Below are 17,545 nucleotides of genomic sequence, written 5' to 3'. Positions count from 1 at the left end.
CTAGTGGTTAGAGAGAGCAGGCGTCGGGGTGGGCTGGGAGCCAGGACTCTTGGGTTCTCTCCCCAGCTCTGGGAGGGGAGGGGAGTCCAGTCGTTAGAGTGGGGGAGGAGAACTGGGTGTCCGCACTGTTGAGTTCTGTTTCCTGTTGGGTCAGGTGTACAGACTTTGGTGCCTAATTCACTTAGGCTCTTCTGCCTTCCCTTTCCGTACCTAAATGTGGCCTTTGTTCTCTCTGGGATGGGGGAGGAAACCCTTCTAGCCAGGGGCAAAAAAGCAGCGATCAGTGGGGAGCGCTCGGCGGCCGGTTTTATCTAGCCCAACAGGCAGAGGGCGCGCGAGGAGTTAGTCTGGCGCTCCTACAGGGTGATGAATCGGGTGGGGACAGCAGAAGGGGGAGCAATGGATCGGGTGGGGACGGTCGGGAAACGGCAGAAGGGGGAGCAATGGATCGGGTGGGTAGGTCGGGGGAAGGCAGAAGGGGGAGTAATGGATCGGGTGGGGATGGTTGAGGGAAGGCAGAAGGAGGAGTAATGGATCGGGTGGAGATGGTCGGGGGACGGCAGAAGGGGGAGTAATGGATCGGGTGGGGACGGTTGAGGGAAGGCAGAAGGAGGCGTAATGGATCGGGTGGGGACGGTTGAGGGAAGGCAGAAGGGGTAGCGTTGGATGGGGGACTGCATGGTAGGTAGCATTGAGGGGAGAGTTGGCATCAGGGTTGTGCTCTGGCATCTAGGGCAGCCTGTCCCTGCTCTATAGGTGCGGCAGGAGGTGTGGGGGGCCTTGTGGTTCTTTGTGGCTGGCTTCTCTAGGGAGCTTGCACCACCCCCATCACAAGGCAAAGTATAGAGTTGCAGCCCCCGGAAAAAAAACTACGATTCCCAGCATGCCATGCAATTTGGCATGGCTGGAGCTGGAGTCTGCTGGCGGCACCTCTGAGATGGAGGGGGCGTTGCATGCTGGTAGCTGGAGTCCCCCGCATACAGCATTAGGCAAACTAGCACCTGTTATTTGAACTGGACCCACAGCGGAGCCAGGCAAGGCCTAGGCCCCCATATGGGCAGATCAGTAGCTGGGGGATGGGATGCCAAGAATCAGGGGCAGGGTTCCTGTGTTCCCTGCTAACCCGCCTGCCTCCTCTTCCTCCCTCTCCCCTCCCCCCCCCGCAGAGCGCGACAAGGAGAACCGTCACCGGAAGCGCAGCCATAGCCGCTCACGGAGCCGCGAACGGAAACGCCGCAGCCGCAGCCGGGAGAGGCGCAACAGAGACCAGCGCAGTGTCTCACGGGACCGCAGGCGACGCAGGTAGGGAGGGGCAGGCTGAGCCCCTTCGTCTCCCCCACTCCCGCATCCTCACTGGTGCCGTGGCCGGCTCGAGAAGCCGGAGCGGGGATGGCTGGCCCCAAGCTGCCAGCCTTGGGAACGGAGTTGGTGGGCTAGGAGCCAGGACTCCTGGGTTCTACCCCCAGCTCTAGGAGGGGAGTGGGGTCTAGTGGTTAGAATGGGGGAGGGGGACTGGGAGTCACAACTCCTGGATTCTGTCCTGGGAGGGGAGTGGGGTCTAGTGGGTTGGAGCCAGGACTCCTGGGTTCTATCCAGTGTTCCCTCTAACTTTTTCCATCCATGTGCAGGTAATGTGTGGCTGTGCACCACCAGCAGAAACAAAAACCTAGCTAGAATATATTTTTGAAAAGTTCCCCTAGGGATAATTACTTCGGCCAGGACAGGTTAGGCATTTTAGAACTCACTGTTCTCAAAGAATTAAATTTAAGGCTGAGAGAGAACTAAAAATGATGAAATGCATAGACCAGTCAGAACACTGAAATAACACACTTTGAAAGAGTAACGTTACAGAGACTATATGTGCATTGCAGGAAGAACCAAGAATTAACAACAACAGCAACAACACAAGTATGTGTTGGGAGGTGAGTGTGTCAGAGGCAGAGACTGTGTGTGTGTCAGAGAGAGAGAGATAGACACACAGTGTGTGTGTGTGTGTGTGTGTGTGTGTCAGAGACTGTGTGTGGGTGTGCTGCTGGGCAAGTCTGAGTATAAGACCTGTGCGCTCTCTCTTTAAGGCACTCACTCACCAGAAAGCTGGTTATTTAGGCTGCAGCAGCCCCCCTGCTCCTGATCCCTGCCCCCCGTCCCCTGCTCTGTGGAGATGGGGTACATGGGTTGGGGGGAGGAACACCCTGATATCGGGGCCCTCTCCCTGCTCTGCACAGGTAGCAGGAGGGTCCTGTGAGCAGCTGGCCAGGGGTTCCAAGGCAGAGGGCAGGAGCACAGGGGCATGGGGGGCATCGAGCACGTGCCGCCCGATGTGCACGGCTCTGCTGATCAGTGTGCGGCACTTGATTGGCTCTTGGGCAGCTATGCAGCTTAGAGAGAACGCAGGTTCTACCCCCTAGCTCTGGGACGGGAGTGAGGTCTAGTGATTAGAGCAGGGAGCTGGGAGCCAGAACTCCTGGGTTCTCTCCCCAGCTCTGCAGTAACTTGTTCTGTGACTTGTATAAGTGTGGGGGGAGAATAAATCTCTTTACCTCTCTCTATCCTCCCGTGATTAGGAGGGCAGGGAGAGACACTGGCCATTCTCTGGGCACGTTCTCAGACATAACTCCCCTCTGCCAGGAGTTTTGGGGGGGCTCAGCACCCTAGGAGTCCAGGCAGCACAGACTGAGTGTTCTGCAGTCCCTTGGTACTCCCCCAGAGCCCTTTCCCTCTGGGGGGCTGAGAGGCCGGGGCCAGGACACAGTTAGGTTCAGCGAGACCTGAAAGGAGCCGATAGGGTTACCACGCAGCCGATATTAATGCCCCATAAGCTGTGTGCCAGGACCCTCCGCTGCCTTCGTTACTGCCAGCTGGCGCTGTCCTCTGTCCCCCAGGCTCTGATCTCCCAGTGGCATCCTGGCTGTTTATAAAGCCCAAAAGACGTGGCAATGGCCTGAAATTCTTGGTGGTTTGGGGAGGGACAGGACATTCACATAAGCCTGTTTGGGGGTGTGGCTCTTATCTGGATTCCCTTGGTTGAGCAGTGGGGAGAGTGCGTTAGATGCTTGTTCTGCCCTTAACTGGAAGGGGAATTTTGACAGGGATCTCTGAACCATGTGTCAGGCTTTTGGGGGAAGTCAGCGGGAGATTCCTTCCACTGTCGGTGAATCAGGTCTCTCTGCTGGCGTTCCTGTAATGCCCCGACTTAGCCAGTTCTCCAGTCACCCCCAGAGTCTCTGAATGGTGAATGCAGGAATGAAATCTCTGAACGATCCTTTCAGCGGCCATAAAGAAGCAGGAAAGGGCACGAACCTGACTTTTGTTTCCTTCCCTCTCAGGTCACCCCTAAATCTCGCTGGTCCCTTGAGGTGAGTGCCGTTATCCTTGTTGAACAGGTGGGGAAACCGAGGCACGGGGGGGACTGGTTTACCCCTAGGGTGAAGGGATTCCATGTCAGCCACAGTGGAGCATGGCTGCCCCATGCTGCCCCCTGCTGCCCCCTGCTGGTCTTGGCGCTCGGCTCTTGCCTCAAGCTGCTGCCGGGTTTGGCCAAAAAAGGAGGTAGGGCCTATTGGGCTGGGAACACTTGCCAAATCTTGAGGGGTGACCCTGGCTGGGGTTGGATCGTGGTGCAGAAATTGTCGTCCTAGCCCAGGGCCAAACCTCACCCCTCCTGCCCGGTGACACGTCTCTCCTCTCTTGGCAGCCGCTCCCCCCGCCATGAGAAGAAGAAGAAGATCCGCAAATACTGGGATGTGCCCCCGCCTGGGTTTGAGCACATCACCCCCATGCAGTACAAAGCCATGCAAGGTATCTATCCCCGCCTAGGTGCAATCTGTCCGAGCAGGGTGCAGACCTCTGCTGACCGCCCCGGCCCTCTAGCGTTCTCTCTGCCCCATTGCTCCCCACTCCCCATTGGTGCAGGGGGCGAGGGGGTGGGGGGGGAATCGGGTTTTGAACGTGTGGATTGGTGTTTCTCTCTCCTAGCCGCGGGTCAGATTCCAGCCACAGCTCTCCTCCCAACCATGACTCCTGATGGATTGGCCGTGACCCCCACCCCGGTCCCAGTGGTCGGCAGCCAGATGACCCGACAGGCCCGCCGCCTCTACGTTGGAAATATCCCCTTCGGCATCACTGAGGTACTGGTGGCTTCGGCAGCCCGGCTGCTGCTCTCTCTTGTCCGTGTGTCGCCCGCACTCTCTCTCTGCCTGGGACGTCGAGGAGCGCCGGAGGATATAACTTTTCTCTCCAAAACAGGGCAGTGCTGGCCGCAAAGGAGAGCAGAATCCATGGAGCGAGGTTGATGCCATGCGGCTAAACACATAAGCGGCTTCGGGGAAACGCTAACCATAATGTCTCACTGGGGCCGACGCCTGAGCTAGGTGGCTGAAGAGGATATACCGCTCCCTCAGCTGCATTATAGCCTTCAGGGCGGGGGTGTGGTGGCAGGGGGGGTCATCAGTTCTGAAAGCCCAGGAGGCCTGGGGGTGCCAGGGGTGGAACCAGAACTGTGTCTATGAACGCCGTTGGGAATCGGTAGCTGCACCTGTCCCGAGTGGGCTCAGGTCTCTGTCCCTGTGACCCGTGCAGACGGGTCGCTCTACTTACCCCTGTGAGCAGTGCAATTTGGGTCTGTTATTTGCCCTCTTCGCTCCTGGCCGTGGTAACAGGAACGCTGGCGTGGTTTTAACATCCTCCGCTCCAGCGACTTGCGAGCCCTTTCTTTTCATTGTGACAAACGGGGCTGGCTCCCCTTCCAGATAGCAGTAGGGGAAGTGCTCTCTTTCTTATTATTTGAATTTGACTCTCGCTCAACCAAAAAACCAAGATCAAAAAGTTGTTTCCATTTCTTTTTAAAGTGAAAATTGTGGGGCTGAAATCCCTCGTAGCACAAAAGTTTGCTACCATCATGCAAGGCAAGTAGGCTGTTCCAGTTTTCCCACCTGCTCTTTGCTATCTATTTGAAATTCTGGGCCCGGTGATGCGCTGCCCTACATCACGTCTTCCCCCTCTCTCTCCCCACAGGAGGCCATGATGGATTTCTTTAATGCTCAGATGCGTCTTGGAGGGCTGACCCAGGCCCCTGGCAACCCTGTCTTGGCTGTGCAGATCAATCAGGACAAGAATTTTGCTTTCCTGGAGGTGAGTTGGCTTTCTGTTCTGTTTGTACAGCACCTGGCACGATGAGGTCCTGGGCTGTGCCTGGGTTCCTAGGTGCTCCCGTAACATACCTTATTGTCCGATTCCGATGGCCACAAGTCCAGAAGGATGTTGCTGAACTTGAGAGCGTTCGGAGAAAAGCCCCGAGAACAATTCCAGGATTGAAAAACAGACTGTATAGCGACAGGCTCCAGGAGGTCAATCTGCTTAGCTAGGAGGTTGAGGGGTGGCTTGATCCAGTCTCTAGTTACTTAGATGGGGAACAGAGATGTGATCGTGGGCTCTTTAGTCTAGCAGATCACGGCCTAACCTGCTCCAACGTCTGCGGTTGATGACTGGAAATAAGGCACATGTTTTTAACTACTAGGGGAATTCACCCCTGGAGCAAACTACCAAGGGCCAGGGTGGAATTTCTGGCACTGAAAATCCACGCTGGCTGTTTTTCGAACTGATCCGCTGTGGTTTGAAGAGGAATTACTCAGGGCTCATTCTCTGGCTGTGTTATGCACTAGATCAGTGGTCCCCAACGCGGTGCCTGCTGGGGCATCTGTGTGTGCTGGCATACTGGCCGGCGGACAAGCATCTGGCGGAAAATGGCGACAGCAAGTGGCGCCACCACTGAAATTGCGCTGATTTTCGGCGGCAGTGACTCTTGATGATGCTACTTTGGTGGCATTTTGGCAGCTTCGCCTCTTGACGTTGCTGCTTCTCGGTGGCATTTTGGTGGATGCTTGGCCATCAGCCACGGTCCTCGGTGGCTTATCATCTGGGGCCTGCCACCCGGAAAAGGTTGGAGACCATTACACTAGATACTAGATGATGACAGTGGTCCACTCTGGCTATTGAATCTGGGAATCCCTTCTGCGTTGATGAGAGCCGAATTGAATCCCCCATGGGCTGTTCTGGTGAGATGCCAGTTTGTCTCTCTGGAGATGGTTCAAAGGTGAATTGGTCCTCAGCTTGCAAACACCTCCCTCGAGAGGAGACTTCTGCTGGCAGAGGACCCTTCACTCTAGCAGAAAGAGGCAGGACCAGGAAGATGAAGAGACAAATTCAGAAGCCCCGGGAGGAGAATGGGCCATTGGTGCAGTTGACTTAGGGGTGGGGTGGGGTCTCTTGGCCAGTTGAAATTCAGACCAGATTCTCCTTCTGAAAGCCCCTCTCGAGCTTCCCCCTGAAATTGCAGATCAGAAATACCAGGCTGGAAGGGACCTCGAGAGGTCATCGAGTCCAGCCCCCTGCGCTGAGGCAAGACCAAGCATCCCTAGACCATTCCTGATGGGAGTTCGTCCAAGCTCTTCTTAAAAATCTCCCTTGGAAGCCAGTGCAACCCCCTGGCCAGTTAGTCCCCACTTTGTAGCTCTGCTGTGGCTCCCCCTTGCCGAAGGAAAGCACTTTGCACTTGTCTTCGTTGGATTTCGTCGGGTTGATCTCGTATCCAGTTGACGGTTGTTTGGAATTCTGACCTCCAAAGCGCTGGTGACCCCTCCCTGCTCGGTCTCATCTGCGGATTTTATAAGCGCGCTCCACTCCGTTATCCAAGTCACTAACAAAAGTATTGCCTAGTACCGGACCCAGGACTGAGCCCTGCTTGATAGGCCTCCTGGTTTGACAGCGACCCACTGCTAGCTAATCAGAGTGTCGGTCTTTGAACCAGGGGTGCTCCCACTGCACAGGAATTTCGTCTGGAGCTCCTTTCCCTAGTTTGCTTGTGAGAATGTCATGTGGGACTGTGTCAAAACTTTGCTAAATCAAGATACCTCACCGCGTCCCCCTGTCCGGTAGGCCAATAATCCTGCCAAAGAAGGAAGTTAGGTTGGCTGGCAGGATTTGTTCTCACCAAGTCCATACTGGCTATTCCTTATAGCCCTGATACCCTCCAGGTGCTGACAAATTGTCTGTTTAATCATTTTGGTTTCATAATAGGTTGTAGAATCAGCTTTGGGATCATTGGGTGAGGTTGTCTGGGCTTAGGCCAGACCTTGATGATCCCAGTGGTCCCTTCTGGACGTGGGAATCTGTGAAAGGGGACATAGAGTCCATGCTCCAGGATGTTGTGATTGTAGCAGAGTCAGGAGGAAGATTGCGCCATGGGCCATAGTGCGTTATGGGTGGGTGTTGTCCATGAGGCATGGATGCAGGACTGGATCTAGTCTGCCCTGGGGGATGGGGGCGGAACTGGGCTTAGTGGTCTGATATGAGGCAGCATGGCAGTGGGATTACTGGCTGAAGTGGCCTGTAGCAGGAAGCTGGGCCCCACCGGTAGCCGGTGGAACTCCTTGCCACATGATGGGACTGAGGCCAGGGTCTGCTCAACATTTGGAAGGAGGATGAGACATTGGTGGGGATAACAAAGGTCTGCTGTGTGCAAGGGAGGGAATGTGATCTAGAGCTGGTAGGGAAAAATGTTTCCTCCTCCCTGGAAAGTTTGTTTTTCAGCAAAAATTTGGATACCAAAATATTTTGGCTGAAAACTGAAATATTTCAGTGCTGAAAGGCCGCTGCGGTGCCTCATGGGAGTTGTAGTTAAGGGGATGATTCATGCTCCCATTCTCCTTTACACCCTGGGCCACCTTTTTGGACTCCATCTCGCATGATGGGGACAGATGAGCAAAGCCCACAGGTAAGTGGGGAACATGAAGACCTGGGAGATGGGTCGGAAACAAGAGGTAACGTGGGCTATAATGGCAGAGAGAAAGGAGGGTCAGGGCAAAACTGAGAGGCAAGATCAAACCAGTATCTTAGATGCCTATATACAAATGCGAGAAGTATGGGTAATAAGCAGGAAGAACTGGAAGTGCTAATAAATAAATACAACTATGACATTGTTGGCATCACTGAAACTTGGTGGGATAATACACATGATTGGAATGTTGGTGTGGATGGGTATAGTTTGCTCAGGAAGGAATAGACAGGGAAAAAGGGAGAGGTGTTGCTGGGTATCTAAAAATGTACAGACTTTGACTGAGGTGGAGATGACATAGAGAACGAAAGGTTGAAGTCTCGGGGTAGTATACAAAGGGTAAAAAAAACAAGTGGATGTCATGCTCTTAGGGAGTCTGCTACAGGTCGCACCTAACCAGGGGGTAATGCTTGGATGAGGCTTTTAGAACAAAACAAAAGATCATCCAAACCCAAGATTGTGTGTATGGGGGACTTCAACAACCCAAGTATGTGGAAAAATGACACCAGCGGGCTACAGAACCTACCAATAAATCCTGGATCTGTCTTGCAGCAGACAACTTTTATCAGAAGGTGAAGTAAGCTACTAAGGGGGAACTTCTAGACTTGATTTATTAACTAAAAATAGGGAGGAAAGCTCGTTGAGAATTTGACGAAGTAGATAGGAAGCTTGGTAAAGCTGATTCATTGAAGTCACAGAGTTTGTCCAATTCCCAAGGAAGAGTAGAAGGAGTACAGCAAAGACAGAGAACCATGGATTTCAGGGAAGTGGATTGATAAGCCAGACAACTGATAGTAAGGTCCCATGAATTCAAGACTGAGGGAAAAACAACTGGAGAGAGTTGACTAGTTTTCAAAGGAACACTATAAGGGCCCAAATAGCATAAGCCTATTCCCGATGTAGGAAATGAGAGAATAATGTGCAAAAGACAACTGCTACCACGAAATCCTTCGCATGACCTACGAAATAAAAAGGACAATAAAAAATGGAAACTAGTGTTCAGATTACAAGGATGAAATAGGCAAATAACACAGAACAGGGCAAGATAGAAGGCAAAGGACAAAAATGACGCAAACTAACGCATGGGAATAAAGGAAACAAGAAGACTTTTATCAATACAATAAGAACAATAGGAAGAACCAAGGACAGGGTAGACCCAACTGCTCAGTGAGGTAGGTAGAAACATAAAGGAAATTTGAAATGGCAGAAGATGCTTAATGACTCTTGTTTCGGTCTTCACTGAGAAGCGAAGAAGATGTCTAACTATAGGAAATCTATGGGAAGTGGGTAGTTTAGCAGATAAAAGAAAAAAGAGCAAGTTAAAATCACTTTGAAAGTTAGACACCTCAAAGACCAGGGCTGAAAGAAATGCCATCCTAGAATACTCAATGGTAGTAATAGAGGAGGATCGACCCTAGCTATTATCTTTGGAAAGTCCATGGAAGACAGGAAGAGCCAGAAATGAAAAGGGCAAATAAATGCCCATTCTATAAAAAAGGAAATAATAAACACCCAGGAAACTAAACAGACCAGTTAGTTAACTTCGGCCCAGGGAAAGATAATGAGGCAAGTATAAAAGAAATTACTGCAAAACCTCGAAGTGTAAGGTGTATAAGGGAATAGCCAGCAGGATTTAAAGAACAAATCGTCAAAACCAGTCTGATAACTTTCTTTGATAGGATAACGAGTCTTTGGATAAAGGAGAAGCGGTGAATTGTATACCTAGACTTAGAAAGGCATTTGATACGCTCTGAGCATGATATACCTTAATCGATAAACTAAGCAAACATAGAATGGGGCTGACTATAAGGTGGTGCAATAACTGGCTGGATAAACCGTACTCAGTAAGTGGGTATTAATGGCTCCCCAGTCCTCTGGAAAGGTATAACGAGTGGGGTTCCGACGGGCCTGTTTTGTACCGGCTCTGTTTCAATATCTCAATCAACGACTTTAGATGTTGTCAAATAGAAAGTACGCTTATAATTTGCTAACGAACCAAACTGGAGGATTGCAACTGCCTTGGAGGACAGGTCAAAATCAAAAATGAATCTGACCAAATGAAGAAATGGCTGAAGGTAAATCGGATGAATCAATAAAGACAAATGCAAAGTGCTCCACTTAAGGAAGGAAGAATCAAGTTCCCACACATACAGAAAGGAAGAGGACTGTCTAAGGAAGAGTATGCAAGAAGAGATCTAGTCATAGTGGAAGCACAAAGCTAAATATGAGTTCAACAGGTGAAGCGTTCAAAAAAAGCAAACGTGATTCGGGAATCATTAACTAGGGTCGTAAACAAAGACAACGGAATCATATCTTTCCACTCTACTCGTGCGTTAGGCTCAACTGGAGTATTGTGTCCAGTCCTGGGCACCGCATTCAAGAAAGAGTTGGAGAAATTTGAGAGGTCCAGGAGAATAGCAGGACAAGAATATAAAGGCTGAACATTGACCTAAGAAAAGCTGAAAAGAATTGGATTTAATTTAGTTGAAAAGAGAAGATGAAGGGACATGAACGCAGTTTTCAGGATCTAAAAGGGTGTCCAATCAAGAGAGGGAGAAAACCTTGTTCACCTTAGGCCTCTAAACGATAAACAAGAAGGAATGGCTTAAACTGCAACAAGGGAGATTTAGGGACATTAGAAAAATGTCCTAGGCGTCAAGTATTAAGCACTGGAAATAAATTGCCTAGGGAGGTTGTGGAATCTCCATCTCTGGAGATATTTAAGAGTAGGTTAGATAAATGTCTGTCAGGGATGGTCTAGACAGTATTTGGTCCTGCCATGAGGGCAGGGGACTGGACTCTGACCTCTCGAGGTCCCTTCCAGCCCTAGAGTCTATGAATCTATGATGCACCCCTGCAGCCCTCTTGCAGAGGGGAGGTGGTACATTATGGGAGTCCCTGGCTTTGTTGCTCCATGGGTGGTATAGTTTGGCCAGCAGGGACCCAAGCCTGTAGATGCAAATAGGGGCTTGAGGCAAGGGAACTATAGCTCCCATGGTGCACCATGACCTAGCCTCTTGGATTGGGAAGGCAGTGCATCCTGGGAGTCCCTGAAGTCCAGCTTATATTGGTGAGCAGTTTCTGCTTGCCTGGAGTCTACACCAGCGTTAAATAGGAATATTTTAGTTTTGGGGTGTTTGGGTTTTGTGTCTAAAAATTGTCACACACGCGCGCACACAAGCACTTCTCGTGCAGAACTTTATTTACCAAAATCACTGTTCTCCATGGAAAATGAGTTTGAGTGGAAATCTTTTCCCCAGCCCTAGCATAATGGACACCCCACCCTGTCTCGGGGCGTCAGCCGACCACTGTGGCTACGTCTGCATAGGACAGCTGGCCTGGGCGTGAGCAACCACACCGCTCGGCTGTACCTCGCGGCTGGGCCCGGGTTCCAGGGGTATTTGTGCGGAGACGCTCTAGGATTTGGAACTTGTCTGGCCTGCGGGGGAATTGTGGGAAGGTCTTGGAGGGTTATCAGCGCTCGCATGACTTCGCCCCTGTCCTTACTGCAAAGGTTCTAACTGCACACACCCCCTCCTGGGTCAGGGAACCTGGCTTCTAGTGCTCCCCCCTCCCCCAAGTCCCTCCCAGCCAGGTCACAGAGCTTTGACTTCAGGCACCAGGTAGGAGGGTTTTCTATGCCCCTGGTAGGGGGAGTTGGGTCAAAACTCTGCTCAGAGCCTGGATTAAGACTGGCTGGTACAACACTCCTTCCAGGGCCAGATTATTCTGGACGTGGCCAGTAGGGGGCGTTGTGCAGCAGGCAGTTGACACAACAGAGGTGTCATGTGCTCGTTTTTGGAGACAGGGTTACATGGGCAGTGGTCCCGCTTGGGGGGGGCAGATCTGGGCCGAATCGTGGGCGGATTGCATAAGCCTCAGGGGCTCTGGGCTGCGGCGCGCGGTGCCGATCGGGCATCCGTGTCCCTCATCGGCTTGCCCCGGCTCTCCTGCAGTTCCGCTCTGTGGATGAGACCACCCAGGCCATGGCATTCGACGGCATCATCTTCCAGGGGCAGTCGCTGAAGATCCGCCGCCCCCATGATTATCAGCCACTGCCCGGCATGTCCGAGAACCCATCTGTCTACGTGCCAGGTGAGTAGTCCCCCCTGCCCCCGTGTGGGGCCAACAGGGGTGAGCAGGCCTGCACCTCCCAGAGCGCACTGGGGCAAGGGAGATCCAGCCGCGTGCCCAGTTCTTCCCTAGACATGTGCCGCATGACATCGTAACGTACGCCCATCTGGGTGTGGGGCAGCAGGGCAGGGAGGCTGGAGAAAGTGGAGGGAGGGACCAGACACCCCGGTAAGTCTGAGTCCAAGAGTCCACCAGGGGCTGGTTATGCAGGACCCCTCACCCGGTGCTGGGATGCGGCACCTCTAGGGAGGGTCGCAGGGCTGGTAATAACAGGACCCCTCACCCGGTTCTGGGATGCAGCACTTCTAGGGAGGGTCACAAGGTTGGTAATAACAGGACCCCTCTCCTGGCGCTGGGATGCGGCTCCTCTGAGGTGGGCGCAGGGGCTGAGTATACAAGGACCGCTCATCTGGTGCTGGGACATGGCCCTTCTGGGGTGGGGCACAGGCTGTGACTACAGGGACCACCACACAGGTGGCCCTGTTGGATGAGCAGGGGCTGTGTTGCTGTCCCGTGGGGGGTGGCTGCCTGTTAGCCGCTCCGGAGCATGCAGGATGATGTAGGACCCCCATCTGTTCCCTCTCCCTCCGGCAGGCGTGGTGTCCACCGTGGTCCCGGACTCGGCTCACAAGCTCTTCATCGGGGGTTTGCCCAACTACCTGAACGACGATCAGGTGAGCACGGGGCAGCAGGTGGCCTCCCTCGGCCAAGGCCTGGATCCACCTGGGGCCACTTTCCCCACGTGGGGCACCGGGAAGGGGCTTTTCCCCACGAGTAGCTCCAACCTGCTGGCTTCTCAGCCTGCGGATTCTGGCTTGAGCCTGAGCTGCCCTCTGAGAGTGGGGCTGATGCGAAATCTTTGCTGGGGAGGACTTTGAATGACGGGAGGCGGCGGTGGCAGCGTTCAGCCCTTGTCGTGCCTAGCCTCTAGCCAGACCGGCGCCAGGTGCTGCCTGGGCATCCAACGACCGAGACCGGGGGAAGTGTCGTGCCGGGTGCCATCCAGTAGCCAAACCCTGGGGGTGCTGCCTGGGCCAGTGCCAGCCACCCTTACCCCAAAGAGCTCCTGGGCTAAACAGACAAAGGGTGGGGAGGGGAAACTGAGGCAGGGGAGGCGTGCCCACAGCTGCCCAGGCGTCCTTGCTGCCTGCCTGCCTCACCCTGCCCTTTCCCATCCGCCCCAGGTGAAGGAGCTGCTGACTTCTTTTGGGCCCCTGAAGGCCTTCAACCTGGTGAAGGACAGCGCCACCGGGCTGTCCAAGGGTTATGCCTTCTGCGAGTATGTGGACATCAACGTCACAGACCAGGTACTTCCCAACTCCCCCCTCCTCCGCCTGCCTCTCCTCGCAGCTCTGCCGCCCTCCGAGGGGCCTGCGTCCGTCAGCCCAGCCAGCCGCGGGGGGGTATGCGTTCTTTTTTCTTTTTTTGGTTTTTTCCTCCTCCCCTCCTTGAGCAGGTGAATTTTTTTTTCCTCCACCCCTAGGGAGCGCCAGCCTTTCTCTCCTTTACAGCTCCAGGGGCCCCCATAGGCCGCGCCTCGTCGCTGTGATCGCCTCGTTTTCTCTCCCCCCCACCCCCTTTTCCCCCCCCTTCTCCCCAATCTTAGCCCGAACAGCGGCCACAAACCAATCCGAAGACCCCAGCTCTGCTCTGCCCATGCAAGCCGGTAAGATCCCCCCCTCGCCAAATAAAACCCCCCTATCAGATCCCGCTGTGGCCGGGAAAACCTCCCCCCTCCTCAGCCGCAGCTGCCTCCAGCGCCGATCCTGACTTGCCCGCGTCGGTCGCAGCCTTATAGAAATCTCTTCGGACTTTCTATATAACGGTGTTTTCTCTTCTCCCGCTGTGCTTTTTGTTATAGCGGGAGGAGGAGGAAGAGAACCGTAGCAGCAGGGGCCCTCTGTGCGCTGCATTTCCAGCGGTAGTTGTTCAAATGCAAGTATATATATCATTTTTTTAATGTATTTTTTTTTTGGATTTAAAAAAAAAAAACAACAAAAAAGCAAAAAACGAAGCAACCAACCAAACTACCCTGCCCCCCTGCGCCCCTTCAAATCGCCCCCCACAAAAAGTCAGCCCCGGCGCTGGTGGGAGAGGGGCATCCTGCCACAGAGAGGGTCCTTAGATGCTCGTAACTTCATAACCACCCCACCACCCCCAAAAAGTCTTCCCCCACCCCCACCCCTGGAGGGCTTAGAAAGAGCTGGTCTAATGGTGCATGCTGGGTGCGAGACCTCGGCGCTTGGGTGAATTGCAAGAGGGTGCGTGTGTGTGTCTGCGTTGTCCGGCCCCCAGCCCATCTTTCAGGCCTGCCCCCTACTTCCAGTCCCCAACATGTCTGTGCCCCACAACCCCTTCTGTGCCTGCGCCCCTCTTTCCACTTCCTGTCCCAAACCTGACTTGGGTCTGTCCCCAGCCTGTCTGGGTCTCTGTGGGCCTCCCTCCCCACCCCACTTCCTGTCCCCACCCGGCCCTTCGTGTCTTCAGGCGACATGTCTTTCAGACTTGTGCCCCCTTTCCACTTCCTGTCCCCGGCCTGTCCTTTAGGCCTGTGCCCCCGCCCCCTTTCCTGTCCTTTGAGCCCCACGGCGCCCCCACTTCTGCCCTCAGCCTATGTTTTGGATCTTTGTGCGCTGCCCCAGTCCCTGTTCCTGGCAGAAGCCTGACTTGGGCCCCGTCTTTTGGGCACATGCTGCTCCCACCCCCCGACTTCTGTGCCCAGCCTGTCTTGGGGCTGTGCCCTCTCTCCACTTCCTGTCCCAAACCTGACTTCAGTCTGTCTGGATCACCGTGCTGTGCCCCCTCCACCCGCACCACCCACTTCTTGTTCCTGCAGCCCCATCCTCAACCTGGTCTTGAGCCTCCCCGTCCCCAGGCGGTCTGTGCTGCTGCCTCCCACCTGGCTTTTGAGGTGCGGGCTGGCCCCTGCTGCGTGGGGAAATGCAGCAAGATTGCGCAGTCGGTCGAGAGGTTCCCCTGCCGGCCCGCCGAGGGGGTGTCCATGGCTGGCACCCAGCCCCAGCGCCCTCAGCTGGCCGTGCGCCCGCGGTCCAGGAGGCCTTCAGAGATGCAGGTAACGCAGCACCCCCAGGGGAGGGCAGGAGAGCCTTCGGAGCCAGCCGCTCCTGCCCTCCCATCGCCTCCCACTGCGTAGGCCGGGCTCCCCGAGGGCGGAAGAGAGCTGCGTGAGTGTGTGCGCGCGCGCGCGTCCGTCTGTCCGGTGCCCTTTGTGTCTGGGCTGATTGCAGCGGGGGGCCGGGGGGGAGGAGCCGCCCGCTCCGGCGCTGCGAGCAGCAAGATTCATTTCCCCTCTGATTTCGAAGGCCATCGCCGGGCTGAACGGCATGCAACTGGGTGACAAGAAACTGCTGGTGCAGAGAGCCAGCGTCGGAGCCAAGAACGCCACGCTGGTGAGCTGGGACTCCTGGGAAGGGGAGTGGTCTCTAGTGGTTAGAGCAGGCGGGCTGGGAGCCAGGACTCCTGGGCGCTCACCCCAGCTTTGGGAGGGGAGTGGGGTCTAGTGCTTAGAGCCAGGACTCCTGGGTTCTCTCCTTGGCTCTGGGAGGGGAATGGGGTAGAGCAAGCGGGGTTGGTATCCCAGGCTAGCGTGGCCCTTTGGTGTGGTCTAGTGTAGCAATTCCCATGCTTCTAGAACGGCTGGGGCAGTTTTCCTTGCAAAACTTGCCTTTTCTCTCTCGTCTCCAACAGAAAATTTGTTGCTTTTTCTCCTGTTATTTTGGGGTGCCAGGGCCGTTTCCAGGGGGTCCCATTGGGTATCTTACTGGAGAGGCAGGGTGGGGGGTGATTTCAGGTGCCTCATGAGGTTCCAAGTTGATTAGGATGGGGGAGCCCTGCTTATCCTCCCCAAAGGGCCGTGGGCTCAGGCTCTCGGCAGACCCAGGCAGCATCCCGCCTTTCAACCCTAAGGGTTGGGGTTCTCGAAGAGCCCCCAGGGGTCGGGTGACAGCCTCCCTGAGAACCCGGGGGTGAGGGCGAGGTCAGAGGCCAGGATCAGCAGGCCGGAGTGCATGGCAGGCTGGCCGGGAAGGGGCTCTCGGGGCCAGGCCTGGGCCAGTGCATAACCCCCCACCCCACCCCACCCCCGTCTCCGCAGAGCACGATAAACCAGACCCCAGTGACGCTGCAGGTTCCCGGGCTGATGAGCTCGCAGGTGCAGATGGGCGGGCACCCCACCGAGGTGCTCTGCCTCATGAACATGGTGCTGCCGGAGGAGCTGCTCGACGACGAGGAGTACGAGGAGATTGTGGAGGACGTGCGGGACGAGTGCAGCAAGTACGGGGTGGTCAAATCCATTGAGATCCCCCGGCCCGTCGACGGCGTCGAGGTGCCCGGCTGCGGCAAGGTGCGTGGGAGTAGGGGCTAGTGGGTAGAGAGGGGGGTGTGGGGCTGGGAGCCAGGAGTCCTGGGTTCTCTCCCTGGCCTTGGGAGGGGAGTGGGGTCTAGTGGTTAGAGGTGGGTGGGTGGACACTGGGAATAGGGATGCCTGGGTTCGCCACCCCCCCCCCCCCCCCCCCCCCCGCGCGGCGCATCTGCTCCGTCTGCCGCCTCTGCCGGCCGTTCTTCTTTTTTTCCCCCCCCCCCCCCCCATCCAGCTCTGGGAGGGGAGTGGGGTCTAGTGGGTTGGCACAAGAGAGCTGGGAATCAGGACTCCTGGGTTCTCTCCTTGGCTCTGGATGGGGAGTGGGGTCCAGTGGTTGCGGGGGAGGGGAGCCTGGGAGTCAGGACTCCTGGGTTCTCTCCCTGGCTCTGGGAGGGGAGTGGGGTCTAGTGGTTAGAGCAGGGGGGGCTGGGAGTCAGGACTCCTGGGTTCTCTCCCTGGCTCTGGGAGGGGAGCGGGGTCTAGTGGTTAGAGCAGGGGGGGCTGGGAGTCAGGACTCCTGGGTTCTCTCCCTGGCTCTGGGAGAAGAGTGGGGTCTGGTGGCTACAGCAGAGGATGGGGGGGCTCCCGGGGTGGGGGAATGGGATAAGAGCCAACCTCGGCCCCCGCACCCTCATCTACACGTCTGGCTGGTGCTGTAACCCCCCGTCCTCCCCCCAGATCTTCGTGGAGTTCACCTCTGTCTTCGACTGCCAGAAGGCCATGCAGGGCCTCACCGGCCGCAAGTTCGCCAACAGAGTGGTGGTGACCAAGTACTGCGACCCCGACTCCTACCACCGCCGCGACTTCTGGTAGCCGCCGGACCGGGCCAGGCCGGCCCTTCACCCACGCGGCGGGTTTCTATTTTATGGCCAAAATGGTTTGGTTTTGTTTTTTTCCAATTGTTTTCTGCCCCCTCCCCAAAAAGAAAGACCCCCCCCCCCCGATTTCCCAGCCGACGGCTGCCAGTGATGGTTATTCCGTAGTAGAGACGTCTCCTTGCGCCGTTCTCTCTGTGCCGTTGCGTATTGGCTGAGAAGGATCTCGTTCGGCACCCCCCCCCCCCCCCCCGTTCTTTTTTCCATTAAAAGCAAAAACCCGTCNCCCCCCCGCCTGTTCTGTTATCCCCCCTCGGTGTGCGTATGGAGTGTGCCCTCCCCCCCCCTTTTATTTCCCGTCGTAATTAAACACTTTTTCCAGTC

General features: G+C 55.4%; 1 protein-coding gene across 1 annotated transcript; it reads left to right on the top strand.

The window, feature by feature from the left end:
• Positions 1 to 1,081: 1,081 nt before the first annotated feature.
• Positions 1,082 to 17,545, top strand: U2AF2 (U2 small nuclear RNA auxiliary factor 2). Its single transcript, XM_032793057.2, has 12 exons — positions 1,082 to 1,302; positions 1,872 to 1,922; positions 3,327 to 3,356; positions 3,695 to 3,798; positions 3,976 to 4,127; positions 5,014 to 5,130; positions 11,788 to 11,926; positions 12,560 to 12,639; positions 13,150 to 13,272; positions 15,289 to 15,375; positions 16,080 to 16,328; positions 17,025 to 17,545. The coding sequence occupies exons 1-12, from the start codon at positions 1,082 to 1,084 to the stop codon at positions 17,157 to 17,159; spliced, it is 1,488 nt and encodes a 495-aa protein (XP_032648948.2). The 3' UTR covers positions 17,160 to 17,545.

The sequence above is a fragment of the Chelonoidis abingdonii genome, chromosome 11 (assembly GCF_003597395.2).
Source record: "Chelonoidis abingdonii isolate Lonesome George chromosome 11, CheloAbing_2.0, whole genome shotgun sequence".
Lineage (NCBI taxonomy): Eukaryota > Metazoa > Chordata > Testudines > Testudinidae > Chelonoidis > Chelonoidis abingdonii.
The sequence above is the reverse complement of the archived record's forward strand: the minus strand, read 5'-3'. Positions and strand labels throughout refer to the sequence as shown.